Consider the following 16,149-nt stretch of genomic DNA (forward strand, 5'->3'; position numbering starts at 1 on the left):
TAAAATACCCACAACATAAAATTTACTATGTTAGCATTTTTAAATGAACAGTTCAGTAGTATTCAATATATTCACACTGTTGGGCAATCACTCTCCAGAACTTTTCCACCTTGCAGAACTAAAGCTCTATATCTCCTCCCTCAGCCTCTGGCCACCACCATTCTACTTTGTGTCTCTAGGCATTTCACTATTCTTGATAACTCATGTAAGTGGAATCATACAGTGCTTGTGTGTTTGTTACTAGCCTTTTTAACTGAGCATGACCCTGGATGCATATACCTAAATACACACATATAAAGCATACATTATGCAGATACAGATGAAAAAATAAAGTTCTGTAAACAAACTTACCTTAGTACATGGGAAGCACTCTGATCTTTTCTATTTTTATCTTAAGAAAAAAAGTTGGTCTTGATCCACTAAATTGATTTTATGACTCATTAATAAATGGTTACCCACAATTCGAAAAACTGTATTGTTAAGCATTCCCATCCCCCATATGTTCAAACTGTTCTGGAAGCTGGAGGAAGAAAAATGATGCGTACATCATTCTTGAGTGGACTATAGTCTGTGGGGAAGCTATAGAAATAATACATGATAAGCCTAGTAACAAAGGCACATTACATCATCTCTGGAGGGAGAAAATGTTAATAATTTCCTAGGGGAGTGCAGAAACATCTTAGAGAGGTAGTATTTGAACAGATTCTTCAAGAAGAGCTAGGAGTTTACTATGTAGGAAAACTGGGCAAGTAGAGGGAAAAGCATATATCATGACATAGAGCCATAAATACAGACTACAAAGAAAATGACGTGTCACTTAGTGAGGCCACCATGGAGGGCAGGTGGGGCCAAGGCTAGACAGGCAGAAGGGGCATATCGGAGGGTGACATATACCAGACTAAGGTGTTTGAACATTATTCAGGGGGAAATGGGAAGGCATCACTTAAAAGAAGGGAAAGACACAACTAGACTTTCACATCAGAAAGTAACTGTTTCCTGGAACTATCTCAATGTCGATTGACTTCATGGATTTCCCTCTTGCCTCTGAGCTTCTTGAGGACAGGGATTCTCTCTCACATTTGTATTACCTGGGCCCGTCACAGTTCAGACAGAATATGTGAAGAATGTGCAGTTTCCAAGACCTCATCACTCATGACTGTTCTGCCTCTCTTTTCATCCTACAATGAGATCTTCTGGCTCTGACTTCAGGCGGCACGTCCCAGGAGGCACTATTCTGTCCTGGTCCAGGCTCACTCACTGACATGCTTACCTTGGATTTCTGGGTAGAGGGCCATATAAAGCAGAGCCCATCGCAGAGTCGTAGAAGTTGTCTCGGTTCCGGCAAAGAAGAGGTCCAGAGTGCTGCAGATGAGGTTTTCTTCATGGAAACTTGAAGTAGAATTGCCTGTGTGCTAGAAAAGACAACGTTTAATGTTATTTATTGGTTTATTCAGAGGATTCCTGATTGCTGTAACACACAGGGGCTTCATCCTAGGAGGAAATTTGGAAGAAAAGGTCCCCAAAAGAAACAGTTTTCCCTTTGGCCTCTTTAGAAGGCAGACTTTTATTACAGCAATATCGTTAGCACTGTCCTGCCCCAAGTGCTGGACACCTTTGGATGGATGAAAATCAAGACAATTGTTTTCTTTTGCCTGTAATTTGGGGGAAGCTTTTAGTACAGTGAAAGGAGAATGGGATGTGAATAAGACAGATTTGGCTTCCAATATTAACCACTTCAATTAGCAGCTGTATGACCTAGGGCAAGTTACTTAACCTCTCTGTTCTTCAGTTTCCTATTTTATACACTGGAAATAGGAGTGCACACCCCTTAAGAGGGCATTATGATTTACATGAATGCAAGGACGCATAGCAAATACTTGACAAATGTTTGTACTGATAACAGAAAAGACAAATGGAATTCCTCTTGTGAACAACAATTCTTATATCTCCTCATTCATCTTTTCCTTTCCAATTTGAACCTCACTGATTCTAACAAGCATTCCTCATGATACTGTCATCTTTAACATCAGCTTCTGGAAACTTCAATTTGTCCAATGTTGCTCTTGATGTTAATGGTCCCTTCCTTACCTGCACAACATATAGCGAATCTCCTCCTCTGAGGTGAAAACAATACTTCTATAAATGTCATGCCAATAAGGTTAAATAAGAGGGAAAGAAATCCACCATTCTTTCCAATCCAGAAGGAGGATTGGATGTATAAAGATGACAGTATTGACACAGAGATACATGTTAACCAGAGGGGTAACTGTGTTCAAGGTCATGCATCCAATTTGGTTTCCTCTTTACTTCTGGCCTGTAATGTTGGAAAGTGAAAGGTACAAGACAGAAGGAAAGGCAAAAGCCCAACTCAGGCCTTAATAAAGTTGGCCTTTAAACTCTGGCATCCAACTCAGCTTTACTTGTATTCTCTATGGGGGCTGAGAAAAGGGTATAGGTTATTGGGTCCAGGCCCAACTAATGATAGAACAGAGCTTTGAGGATTAACTGCTATGTTCCCCCTTTGTGTATACCTCCAAATAACAGTAGAGGGTAGGGGATGGGGGATGAAAGGGCAGTATTTGGGCATTCACAGGACCTCAAACCAAATGCCATTAACCCCCATCTTTATCTCTAATTGCATCATCAATACTGAGTTAATGTTACTCTATATTTTCTGAAATATTGCCCTTATTTTTACTCTTGTAGCAGGCTGAATAATGACCCACAAAGATGCCCATCCACATCCTAATGTCTGGAATCTAGGGATGTTACTTTATAGGGAAAAAGGAACTTTGCAGATGTGGTTAAGGATTTTGAGATGGGCAGATTATCCTGGAACATCCCAGTGGGCCCAGTGTTATCATAATAGTCTTTATTAGAGGGAAATAAGAGGGACAAAGTCAGAGAAAGGATGCCAGGATGGAAGCAGATACCAGAGAGAAAAGAAGATGCTGTGCTTCTGGCTTTGAAGATGAAGGAGGTGGCCACAAGCCAAGGGATATAGGCGGCTCCTAGAAGCTGGGAGAGTAATAGAAACAGATTCTCCTCCAGCACCTCCAAAGAGAGCCAGCCTAGCCAAAACCTTACCTGTAACTCAGTGAAGCTGATTTCATACTTCTGACATCTAGAACTGTGAGAGAATGAATCTGTGCTATTTTAGGCACCAAGTTTGTGATCATTTGTTATAGCAGCAGCTGGAAACTAATACACCCCTATTTGTGCTGCAAGAAAAAAATACAAAATGACTTTGGTTTTCTCACCTTTGACATTTCTTTGAGGTAAGCATCAATAAAGTCTCTTGTTTCCGCAGGATTCCAATCCTTCCTGTGTTTTTCAATCATATGAGAAACAAACAATTTCAGTTTTTCCCAGTTGCTGAAAAGAGTTTGGTGGGGTCCAGGCAGGAATTTCATTAGCCATGGAAAGATATTGTAGAGCTAATTGAGAAAAACAAAACAATCATGCAGATAACATGGTGCCTTTTTTTCACTTTTTAAGACAACAGAAACCACCTTCTCTTTCTATCGCTTTTATTTGCTCACACTTAAACCTCGGTTATCCTTGACCCCTCTTTTCACTCTCACCCCTCTAGTGAAACAGTTCAGCTCTCTGTCAAAAATATATCCAGCCTCAGACCACTTGTCACCACTCCAACAGCTTGCCACCAAAAAAAAAAAAAATACGCATGAGACATCTGGGGACATCTGAGCACTGGCTGAATGTTTGAAGGCATTAAATAACTATTTTTCATATTTTTCAGGCACGATGGTATTTTATTTTTGTTAAAATTGATCTTTTTATAAATATATGCTGAAATATTTATGTATCAAATAATTGAGGTCTATAATTTGCTCCAAAATAATTCAGGGACAGTGGGAATGTGGTAGTAGGGCACAGATGCAGACACAGTGAGAATGGCCATGTGCTGATAATTGTTAGAGCTCATTGACAAGTACACAGTGATTCATGATTGTATTCTTTTATGTACATTTGTAATTTTCAAAAATAGAGTCATTTTTTAAACAAAGGAAATTTTAAAAAATTTTGATAATGGCACACTGCATAATTCAAGGGCACTCTTTCTATTGAGAACACCAAGAAAAGATACATGTGTATGCATTTAAGCACACATATATACAAACCAAGATAGTGAGGAAGTTTCCAGGATAAGGCTTAGGGGAAGAAGAAAGCCCAGGGTATGAACTCAATACTTGGGGTCATCTTCTCTCCCCGCCCCCCAGCTCCCAGAAATGTCTTCCAAATTCAGAAAAGTGACTGAGGAACCAAGAAACTGAGCAGAGTTTTTGACAAAGACTCAAAGGCTTATATGGACAAAAATTGGGGTGCAGGGCCCACCAAGGGAGGAATGAGTTTGAACCCCAAACACCTACATTCTATGGAATTAGAAGATTGATGATATTAAGTGCTGATGGGCAGACAAATAATGCAATGAGCTTGGCAATCTTTAAACATCTTTTATCTCCAGATACATATATAAAAAATGAGTGGATGTAACCACAAGAACACTTGTACAAGAATGTTCATGGCAGGTTTATTCATAGCATCCAAAACTTGGAAACAACTTAAATGTCCGTCAGTACAGAACAGATTGACAAAAAGTGGCACATTCATACAATGAAATACTAATCTGCATTAAAAAAGAGCAACCAACACAGATGAATCTCAAAGCAACTTGCTGAGGAAGAAAGCGGATACAGAAGAGAACCTCTGAGGGAGGAGGGAAATGGACAAGTTGGGGAAGGACACAGTGAGGAGAGACTCAAGGGCAACAGCAATATTGTTGTTCTTTTTAAAAAGAACAATATAGGTGGATAGGCGTATGTCATATAACATGTTGCACTTTACATGCATGTTAGAAATGGTTTTTGCATATAAATATTTCATATTATTTAAAAAACTAAAGTCAACAGACTGATTTCAAATAAGTTTGTGTTGAAATCAGTTTTGAAAGGTTATATTTTAGCTTCAAAAACCCACAAAAAACTAAAAGGAAAAACCCATATGTGTCTGACATTGTCCCCAATTTGCTGAACCAAGATGAGGCTTACCTGGCATGTTTTTGAAGCCTCCAAGTATGTGACTTCATCCAATAACTTCAGCAGCTCCTGAAACTGACTATCCTGGTACTCAAAGCGTTCTCCAAAGGTGATGGAGCAAATGATATTGGAAACTGCATTGTTTATCTTGAAGTGAGGGTCAAAAGGCTGTCCTGAAGGTGGAGGAAGGGCAAGATGGATCCTTCTGATGGATTTGTCTCCGTTTCCTACTAAGAGTCTACTCTATATGGCATAAGACATACCTAGTGCAGAACCATATATGCGGCTCTGGCCACATGACCTTACACTGCGTCTGACATACAACTAGTATTCAGTCAACTCCAGGGAAGTCAAACTGTGGACCAGGGCTTAAATTCAGTAATGTGTTTAGTGCCCATCTTTGCGTATTTACTTCTAAAACTCTTTGAGGACAGAGTCGTGGTTAAGTTGTTCACTGTTCTATCTTCCATTCCTAGCACACTGCTGGGCATAGAACAAGTACTTACTCACTTAGTAAGTATCTGTCCAATGAACAAATGGGCCACAGTCTCTCACATTTGTCGTACGCAATGCTCACCGTTCTCCTCTTTTATTGCTTCAGTGAGGTGTTGGGCCTCCTCCTGAATGCGTTCCTCTAAGCTCTTCTTTCCTAAACCAAAGTTCCTTAGTGCTGTCAGAGTAAACCGTCTTTGCTCCTTCCATATCTGGCCACTTGACATAATCAATCCTGGGAAAAAGAAAGTCAACATTACAGTATTCTGATTCCATAATGTGAATATCTCGCAAATGATACGGGGATGTGTATCAGATGAAGGACAGGAGAAGATCATTAAGGCACTTGAAAACTGCCCAGAGAAATAATCCCAAAGCAATGGATAAAATGGCTAATATTTACTGATTACTTGCAATGTCAGGCACTTTAATATGTATTTTGTTGTGCATTACATAATTTAGTACTCATAGAAACTCTTTGGGATAGGTACAATTATTACCACTCCTCACCCACTCATTTTGCTCATGAAAAAACTGAGGAACAAGGGATAAAGGATAAAATACACTTTACAAGGTCTCACAGTAAGTAAGCAACTAAACAGGTGTTCAATTTCAGGTCTGCCTGATTCCAAATCCCATGCTTTGATTATTAGTTACATAAGTGAAGTATTTATGTTATGATAAAGACTAGGAATGCACTAATGGATAAGACAATATCTATACTCTTAAAGAGGCTAAGAAAGGCTTTATAGGAGAGGTCCTATCTAACCCGGACATTAAAAGATGATGTAAGGAATCAAGAGAGCAAGGAGGAGTGAATGTTCCATGCAGAAAGAAGAGTACAAGCAAAGAAAAAAAATTTTGGTGGGCTTAACAGACCATCATTTGTTTTATAACACAGGTAATGCCACATTCCTTTCAATTTCAATTCCAGAGCACTCCTCAACACCTTTTAATATCTGACTATGGCCTTCTCACTCACTGAATTGGTCTGCCTCGTTGTCATATGCAGGGATACCTTTTGACCTCGTCTTACTTGCAGCTGCAGTAGACGCTTCTTTCTTGAAATACTGCCTTCCAGTGGTGCTCAGGATACCATTGTCTCCAGATTTTCTTCCTAATTCTCTGCCAGCAATTTCCTATGTCTTTTGCTGGTTCATATTCCATTAGATCTTGAAATGGTGGAGTTCTTCAGGAACTTCTTCATCTAAAACTTCTTTTTCTCACCCTATACTCTATTTCTGGTAAATCTTATCAACTCCTAAAATTTTAAATAACATCTATTGATAGTGACCATCTATTTCTGTCCCTGAGCTCCAGAATCTTATATACAACACTGCCTGATTGACTTTGCTGATTTAAAGGCATTTTGAATTCTGCATATCCATGACTGAACTCACAATTTTCTCCATATGACTTTTCACCCATGCCCAACTAAACCAAATACCTTGTACTAAGTGTTCCTTTTCTCCATCATATACCCATCTGAGTGTCACCTCAACACCTCCTTCTCCCTGCACCTATGTCATCAGGTCTTAAGAGGTGTACTTCCTGGATATCTCAAATCCAGGTCTTCCCTGCTGTTATCTTGGTGTAACCTACTGTTATTTCCCTACTGTTATTGGACCTCCCTAGCCTGAGCTACCACTGTCTGTAACCTAAAATGCTACAAAAGTCTCTTGCTCCTTTTCTTCTATTCTCTGAATAGCAGCCTAAATAAAACCTAAAAATGTACAGTGTAAGTATAGTTCCCTTCTCTACTTAAAGCCATTCAAGAGCTTCCATTAATGTTAGGATAAAAACTAATATCCTTAACAGGAACTTGCACGAACTATTCCTGGCCAAGCTCAGTAGTTTCATCTCCCTTTAATTATCTCCTTTTAATCCCCATCCTTGTCATATTGGCCACCTTTCATTTCTCAAGTTCCCTGTCCTTTTCATGTCAGGGACTTTTCATATTCTTTTCTGTCTGCCAGATTGTTTCACCAGTTTATTAAATGAATATTTACTTACTTTTTCTGCATCCCAGGACTGCATTAATAAGTACATCCTGCACTCGACTTCAAAACACTGTAGACTTCTAACTATTATAGTTAATTGATACTATTTTTTCTCTCTGCATAGAATATAAACTACATAGGATATGGATTTTATCTATTCTTCTCACTGTTACATCACTCATGCCTAGTACTGTGCTTCACAAGGCAGATAATACAGTGAACGGATATAGAATTAATTGAGGACCTATTTCAAAGAATTGAGAAGCACCTAAAAGTGGTGCTTTGATAGAGTGATAGATTTGAGATTGTCATTTCAATTTTTAAATGTTTCCATATATTTAATGGTAATTTTAAGTGTTCATGCCAATCTGTTCTATCATAGACCAGAAGGCTCAAGATCCTCTGTGTGGCACAACCTTAATGAAAGAGAATAAGGAACTAGAGACAGGAAGAAGCAGCAACAGAATGAGGAAGATCCACATCCATTTTCCTAAGGGGAGAGGGTTGGAAGAGGAAAACAGAGAGAACACGTTCCTCTGCTATAAATGGATAATGTGGTTACTTCATTAGAAAAGCATCCACAGTAGGTTTGGGCAGGGCAGTGTGGCTTCTCCCAAATCCCAGTGAGGGATGATCTTATCAAATCTTCTGAGGGAGTGACTTCAGTCAGGAAATGTGAATACCCAGCTTCCTTTAGTGGCAGGAAGTTTACTGTGGGGCTGGTTTCTAGGAGTGTTGTAAAATTATAGCCACCAAGGCGCCTTTAGCAGACTATAGGACTATCAGCATCAAACACTCACCTTTCGTTGGCCAAGAAACTTACCATTTTTCTTAAAGGTACGTTCTCGCATAGGGGTCATGGGGCGGTTCCCAAAGTTTTGGTCCATGTGGATAAGGGCTTCTTTGATTAAGGGCAAGCCAGTAATAAGAACTGCAGATATGTCACCAAGCTCCAAGCTAAAAAGGTTCCCATATTTCTTCACAAACTGAAAAACAGTTAAATAGTAACAGTTGAATATGCACATATGCATGTGTTCAGAGATGGCGGATGTGTGTAGCTGGAGGGGCTCATATTGAGAGAAGTGTGTGTGTGTGTGTGTGAGAGAGAGAGAGAGAGAGAGAGTACATTGATCTCACAGGAATAATTTTATTTCCTTTTCTCCTCCTTTCAACAAGGCTCAGATTCAATTCACTTCAGAATGTGAATGTTTCTTTATAAAATATCTATTTATGTATTCAACCAACATGAATTGAGTGAGCATCTATCATGTGTCCCTAGGGCAAAGGCATGAGGATAAAACTGTAATAAAATAAATAAGTTCTGGCCATGTGGAGTGGCTCATGCCTGTAATCCCAACACTTTGGGGGGCCGAGGTAGGCAGATTGTTTGAGCCCAGGAGTCCGAGACCAGTCTGGGTAACACAGTGAGACCCTGTCTTTACAAAAAAATGAAAAATTAGCTGGGTATGGTTGTACCTGCCTGTGGTCCCAGCTACTCAGGAGGCTGAGGTGGGAAGGTCACTTGAGCCTGAGAGGTTGAGCCTGCAGTGAGCCATGATCGTGCCGCTGCACTCCAACCTGGGTGACAGAGTGAAAACCTGCCTCAATATATAGACGTAGTAAACAAGATTTCTAACCCCAAGCATCCTAGAGTGTAGAGAACAGAGAGAATTCAGCACATCTGCATTCTCTTCTGAACACTAATCATGTCTCAGCCACTTAAGAAGGCTGAGACTTCTTCAGTCTGGACTTCCTAGTAAATCGTAACTATCTGTTTAATCAAATGAGAATGCCCCCTTCCTAGACTGGGCATAGATTATAGAAACATATGCTAGATAATAGAAGGTGCATTATAGGGCAGGGGCCAAGCATGGAGGAAAGTCCTCAAGCTCTGGAGTTAGGTGGCAATCTGGGGTGTACAGTTCAATCGTTTTGGGCTCTTGGGGAAGTTGCTTTATTTTTTGAGCCTCAGCTCAGCTCCCCAGCTATAAAAGGGAGAAAATTATTCCTCCCTCTTAAGGTTCTGTGAGGAAGAATGAGAGCAGCAATGTGAAAGGCACTTTGTTTTCTGGTTCCAGGCGCACAGCCACCCGGCGAGTCTCCGAGGAATGAAAGAGCTCTGTGTGCAAAGGGCCGTGGATGCATTCTTACGGTGGCAAAGGGGACAGGAACCCACTGGTGTGTGGGAAGAAGGCACTCATGGTCACAGGCAGCCATTGCTAATCACCTTTCATATTTTATCTCATTAATCTCACAACCACCCTACAGTAGTAATAATTTTTCTCCCCTTTCAAGAAGGAAAACCTGCGTGACAAAGTTTAGTGGGAGTGACAGAGTGAAAGTAAGAATGAGTGAGAGTGAGAGAGTTGGGGTGGGAGAGAGAGAGAGAATGGGGGTGTGTATGTTCATGAATATGCACAAGCGTGCAAATATCTGCAAATATAGGTTGGAGGACAGTGTACAGTCACGAATCAAAATCCTTCCTAATCTACCTGTTCGACAAAAGGTCGAACCCTGCCTTTTGTCTGCCTGGGTTGTGTGTAGCTGCAGGCAGTGGTAACAATCCAAAGGACTTCATTTCCCTTAGGTGTTTGTGGCCTCTTCTCCACAATCCAGATGCTTTTGCACTTACGCTCTACCATGTTCCTCTCAGAGTCCTGTACCAAACAGTCCCCATCAGAGCAAATACAATGGGTTCAGTCCTATCCTACCACTTTGCTCCCACATTAAAGACCAAGCCTGAACTCAGTCCTTGTATTCTTTTGGCCCAGAGTCCTCCATCAATCTTTATCTCCTACACAGGATTTCCTGTCTTGCTAGGAAAAGCAGAGCTGAGATTCAATCTCAAGTCAGTTTGCTCCTAAAGTAAGCATCTTTGCTTCTATGAAATGGCAGTAATGGAACCACACATGTTAAGCATTTTTTTAAATGTACACTTGCTGAATTCCTGGATGAATTTCTTAGGCCTGACAAGAAGGATTTCTTGACTAATTTAGAACATTAAATAAGGATGTTTTTGGTAGAGCTGAAAAATATCAGGTTAAGTTAAATGACGTCTAACTAGCAAAGTATACAGCCTAGAATCTCAGCTTATACTTGGGAAGGATACAGAACTCCATTACTATTTACTGAAATAAACTTCTTAAGAATTTTATCTCTACCAACTCTCTGCCATTGCATATTTCTAGTTAAACAGAACTAGATCAACAACTTGTATGATATTATCAACTGTTTAAAGATGGAGTAGGAGCCCTGGGATGAGAATGGCGATGTCTAACAATTCTTACAAGCACCCTGTCAGTCATTTTATCCATTGCTTTAGAAAGATTAAATGACCCAGAGGGCTTCTGAGAAGATTTTATAAGGTAAGGCACACTTTTCAATTGTATATCATTAAATGAACCACGAATAAAAAAAAAAACCTCAACAGAATAAAACAAAAGGAGATAAAAATAAGATGCTTTGAAAGACAAAAACAGTCTTAAAATCAGAAATGAAAATAGAAAAAGAAAAGAAATGAAACAGAATATTTAAAAGTCAAACAAACAAAAGTAATAAGGGACAGGAAATGTAATGCTAGGAATAAAAATTCCAAATGTAGCATAAGCATTTTAAAAAGTGTGGAACAAAATAAATGTTTACAGTAAAGAGGAAGAAGTAAAGGATTAGTGGGAGAAGAGATTGAACTATTGAACCATGGCTACCAAGAGATATAAAGTTGACAGAGATTCCACTTAATCTACGTTCTTAAATTTAATAACCAACAGAACAAACACATGAAAAGAGGAAAAGAAAAACAGGAAAAGAGTGTATTAATTCACACTCCCGCCAGCAGTAGGTCAGAGGGCCTGTTCCTGAGCTGTGCCTCTGTGTGTGTGTGTGTGTGTGTGTGTGCGTGCGCACGCGTGTGTGTGTGTGAGAGAGAGAGAGAGACAGAGAGAGAGAAATCCTAATAGGCACAAAAATGCATGCTGTTTCTATATTTCTCTAAAGTTTAACATCTTTCCCTCAATCTGGATGTTGTATTTTTAAAGTCATATGTTTATGTCTTTCAAATATTTCCATATCAAGGTATTCAACTTTTTTTCTCATTGATACATGGAATTTCTAATAAAAAGTTGGAAATAAAACTTTATTTTCATTTATATGCAAATCTGGAAAGATATCCACCAAGGTCCTATAGAGGTACTGCTGAGTGTGTGTGTGTGTGTGTGTATGTGTGTGTGTGTGTGTATGCACATGCGCACGTGTGCATGCATTCACAGTGATGGCAGGATAGGCACAAGGACTCTCTCTTGTTAAACTGTATTTTAATATGCTGTCTCACTGTGTATGGATTGTTGCCTTTACAGTTGAAAAGCTTTTTTATCCAATAAAGAAAAAAAATAAACAAGAAAATGGGAAATAAAGCTTTAAAACAGTGGTTCTTTACTTTTTTGAGTTATAGAATCCTTTGAAAATATAATGTATATCATAGACCTGCTCTCCAGTAAACACATACACAGCTATACACATAAACAGCTTTGCATGCAGTTTCAGGAGTTACCAGTCCTCTGGGGCCCATGAACTCCTTCTAAGAATAATGGTTTCACAGATAGTTCTTGGGGCTGTGCTGGTTTCTGAGAACAGGCTGTGGAGATCAAATTCATGTTCAATTTAACAGGCTTTTATGAGATGCTTAAGAGTTGCCAGGCACCTTCTGGCACTGGTGTATTATAAATGGAGGTAATACAAAGATCAACATGATATGATGTTTTCCTAAAGTGTCAAAGTCTCTTGCGAGAGACTGACTGTGCAGAAAAAAATTGGAATGCATAGCAGATGACATGTGTTATTATGCTGATAGAGAGGGACATAAAGCTATCACAAGAAGAGATGACTTTCCACCACAGATATAAGAAAAATATCTTTTTAAAGAGTAGATGGTATCTGAGCCAGATTTTAAATGAAGGTCAGGATGTCACCAAAAAACAAACAGACAAAAACCAACAACCTCCAAACCACAACAATAATAAAAAAACACATGGTAAGAAATTAAAGGCATTCTAGGTTGTGGGAACATCACATACAGATGTAAAGGGGAAATGCAGAAGGTGTTTGGGAGCAAGAGAGCTACCTTGTCTGACTGAAGGATAGGGTTCATTATTTAAAGAGCACTGACCATGTGCCAGGTCAAGACCAGGTGCTGGGGAGTGCAACAAGTCCTTCACTTCAAGAAGCTAACAATCTAATGGAGCATATAGATAAATAATCACTTCTCATTATTATCTATTATCATTCTTTACAATAAAATATTTGATGGGAGGAAGTTAAGAACCACATAAGAGGACCAGGGTTGAGGCAGGCTCCTGGGAAAAGCATCTTCTCAGTCGGTAAGGGAGATGGGAGACAAGGCTGACAAGGTAATCTGAGCTAGGCTGAAGAGAGTCTTAACATCAGGTATAATATTTTGGATCTTGTTTGGTTTTCAATCAGAATTCTAAGATGTTTAAGTAGGAGAGGTGATGCAAGGGAGTGCTTAAGAGTTTGGATTTTGAAGTTATATAAACTTGTTTGAATCCAGGTTCTGCTTCTTAGTTTCTGTGTGATTTGGGAGAAAGTTATTTAACTTTTCTCTGTCTTAGTTTCCAAGTCTATAAAATGGGGGATGTTATTAGTTTCCATGTTTAGTATTGTTGTGATAAGTAATCACGATACTAAAATTAATAATAAAATTATTATGGCTCAGACCATTTTCCCCTATTAAAAATCTTCTGTCCCTTTACTCCATTTAGCCACTTGCCAAAAATCAACATTTTCTTTAAAATTCAGCCCAATTTCTTCCAACATTCTACAAAAGGTTATCCCCAGGGTTTCCATTTAGTGATCCAATCTCCTTATATCCCATTTGGTTGCCAAGTGTGTACACTATACATTTAGTCATATACAGCCTTGTACTTTGCCTGGCATATGATAAGCACTTAATAAATGTCTGTTGAATGAATAAACATGTGAGTAAACCAATTGTCCTCTAACTATGTCATGAAAAGTCAGGCAACATAAAGTAGATAACGGGTATATGTAGGGAGACTCCCTGAAACTATTACTACAGAATAAAAGATGAAATGCTCCTGATTATTGTAAATGCAAAATTGCATACAGGATTGTGTAAAGACAATGCCAGCTGGGCTGCCAGAATGAGCCAACAGCACGTGATGTGCTTCCCCCTATAGAGAGCCTGTAAATGGATGTGCAGTCAGGGAGGTCTCACATCACCAAGATTCCTATCCCAGAAAAGCAGATGTTCAAAGCTCTGGGAATGGAATGCAACCCTTGTGGAGAGCCTATAAATGGACGCATGAGGGGCACCTGTTCATATGGATAAGATAGGGCTATAAATGCCCTTATCTTGCCACGGTTCTTCTAGGTCTCTTTAGGGTTAAGGCATGCTCCATTCTGGGAATTTTTGGTCTAACTGGTTGTCTAGCTTCACATCCTGTTTCTATTGATTGTTTGTAACCAGCTTTTGCTGCAGCTATTACTGCTGATTAATATCTTGCTAATCATAGGTATGGATGGACTGTGTTTCTGTTTTAAGGCTCTGTTAGAAATTGCTGACGCACACACTATATTGTAAATTCTTATCTCTGTATACTATACTTCTGCATACCGATGTTATGTTAAAGAATTACTTCATCCCCATGTGACCATCTCACCTCATAATCAAACGACCCCAAATCCCTCACTAACCTACCCCCACCCTCACTAAACTTAATAGTAAATGCTGGTATATCCGGTGCGTTGGCAGCATCACAGGACCAGAAGGCAGTGACCCCCCTGGACCCAGCTTTCACTATCTTGTGAGTGTCTTCTATTTCTCGACCTGCCAATCCACCTGGGAACAAGGAAAGAGCCTCATCACATTGCGGGCTGCTGGCCAGATCCTACAATAGGTATACAAATCAAATAGTCTCAGGTTCAAATCCTTATTCGTTATTATTTAGCTCAATAACCTGGGCAGTTCACTGTTCTCAGTCAGTTTGCTCCATGGTAAAATGGAAGCAACACCAGATCATACCTAACTTGTGTGCCTATCATGAAGATGAAATGAAAATTAACATAAAAATCCTTATGTAAGATCTATTAGTTAGTACTTAATGTTTTCCAATTGCAAGAATGTAAATTTAATTATAACTAAATTACACAATTTAACTCCAATTGTCTTACACCCAGAAATACAAAAATGCAAACCTATATAAAATAAAAATAAGCAGTGACAGTGTGATAAAAAAAAAATCACAGGGCCAAGGATGAGATCCTAGTCTCAGTTTTATCACTGGCTAGTTTTGTGACATTAGGCAAGTCATTTAACCTCTCTAGAAACACCTATCTTAGGAATACAACAAAAGTGCAGATCAAGCTTCTTATTCCAGACAAGATGGAATGAAAGCTTTCCATTTTACTTCTATTAATCATGACACCAACTAACACAGACAAAAATATCTTCAAGAAAAGTCTACTCTCTCTAGCCAAAGGACTAGGAAAAGGAAAGCCCAACAGGACAGAAACCATTTAGCCTTTTTACTTCTTTGTTGTGGAGGCAAATACCATGAAAAACATTTGACCCTTCCCAATTCTAAAAGGTCCTACAGCCCTGGAGTACATGGACAGTACCTTGTCTTTCACCCTACTTTGCAATAACGCGGTAGTACCCTTCTCTGATGAGGCTGTGAGCTGAATTGTGAGTTCTATTCCTAAGCTGAAGTAAAGAAACTCCCTGCAAGAGTCAGAGGGCAAATTAGGACTTCCAGCCTTCTTCTATAGTAATAAGGAGGTGCACTTCCCCTTGAAGCAGATATGGGCAGATCTCTGACTGTCTTCCCTCTGTAGTAAAGAGTAAGCTAGTATACCAGAGGGTTTCCTGTCTTCTGTTCCATATTCCATTTCCCAAGCTTGTACTGATGAGAATGTGAGATGGGCTCCTGTGGGAGTGGGTAATACAAAGTGGAGTAGACCAGAATAGCACTGCAGAAGCTTTATAACCTGCATTGGTATTTGAACTGCTGCCCACAAAAGTAAGCATTCAGAATCTAAATAGGCTATATGCTGAAATAAAAGATCTGTATAGTATCCAGGGTAAGTCTTACAACAAATATATAAAATGTCCAGGATATAGTCCATAATTACTCACCTTATCAAGAATCAAGAGAACATCAATTTGAGTGAATTGACACCAACAGTGAGATGATACAGATGTTGGAAATACAGAATAATTAAATATTTAAAAGCAGCTGTTATAAAGCTTTTCCAATAACTATGAATAGTCTCAAAACAAACAAAAAATTAGGAAATTTTAACAAAGAAATAAAAGATAAAGAAGAACCAAGTGAAAATGTTAGAACTGAAAAATACAATAGAATAAATTTAAGAATTCAATAAAATAGCTCAATAGCAGAATGGCAGTAATAGAAGAATCTGTGAAATTGAAGACAGATCAGAACATATTCAAACTAAACAACACAGAGAAACTACATTGGAAACAACAAAAACTGAGTTTCAGGAACTTGTGACACAACAAGAGATCTAACATTTGTGCCATCAGTATCCAAGAGTCCAAGAAA

General features: G+C 39.1%; 2 protein-coding genes across 5 annotated transcripts in view; both read right to left on the minus strand.

Annotated features, from left to right (window-relative positions):
- Nucleotides 1-16,149, minus strand: part of LOC126962825 (mitochondrial import receptor subunit TOM22 homolog) — a 448,771-nt gene that overhangs the window by 85,901 nt on the left and 346,721 nt on the right. The gene's annotated exons all lie outside the window — the stretch shown is intronic.
- Nucleotides 1-16,149, minus strand: part of LOC126962785 (cytochrome P450 2J2) — a 72,287-nt gene that overhangs the window by 53,186 nt on the left and 2,952 nt on the right. For 3 of the 4 annotated variants that reach the window (XM_050804291.1, XM_050804281.1, XM_050804270.1), the window contains exons 2-6: nucleotides 8,373-8,535; nucleotides 5,635-5,784; nucleotides 5,070-5,230; nucleotides 3,261-3,437; nucleotides 1,271-1,412 (exon numbers count right to left, since the gene is read on the minus strand). In XM_050804291.1, coding sequence (XP_050660248.1) covers nucleotides 1,271-1,412; nucleotides 3,261-3,437; nucleotides 5,070-5,230; nucleotides 5,635-5,784; nucleotides 8,373-8,535 — 793 coding nt within the window. Of the gene's footprint in view, nucleotides 1-1,270; nucleotides 1,413-3,260; nucleotides 3,438-5,069; nucleotides 5,231-5,634; nucleotides 5,785-8,372; nucleotides 8,536-9,025; nucleotides 9,128-16,149 lie in introns of all 4 variants that reach the window. The other variant, XM_050804299.1, reaches the window with a different exon arrangement.

Source organism: Macaca thibetana, chromosome 1 (assembly GCF_024542745.1).
Source record: "Macaca thibetana thibetana isolate TM-01 chromosome 1, ASM2454274v1, whole genome shotgun sequence".
NCBI classification, from domain to species: Eukaryota; Metazoa; Chordata; class Mammalia; order Primates; family Cercopithecidae; genus Macaca; species Macaca thibetana.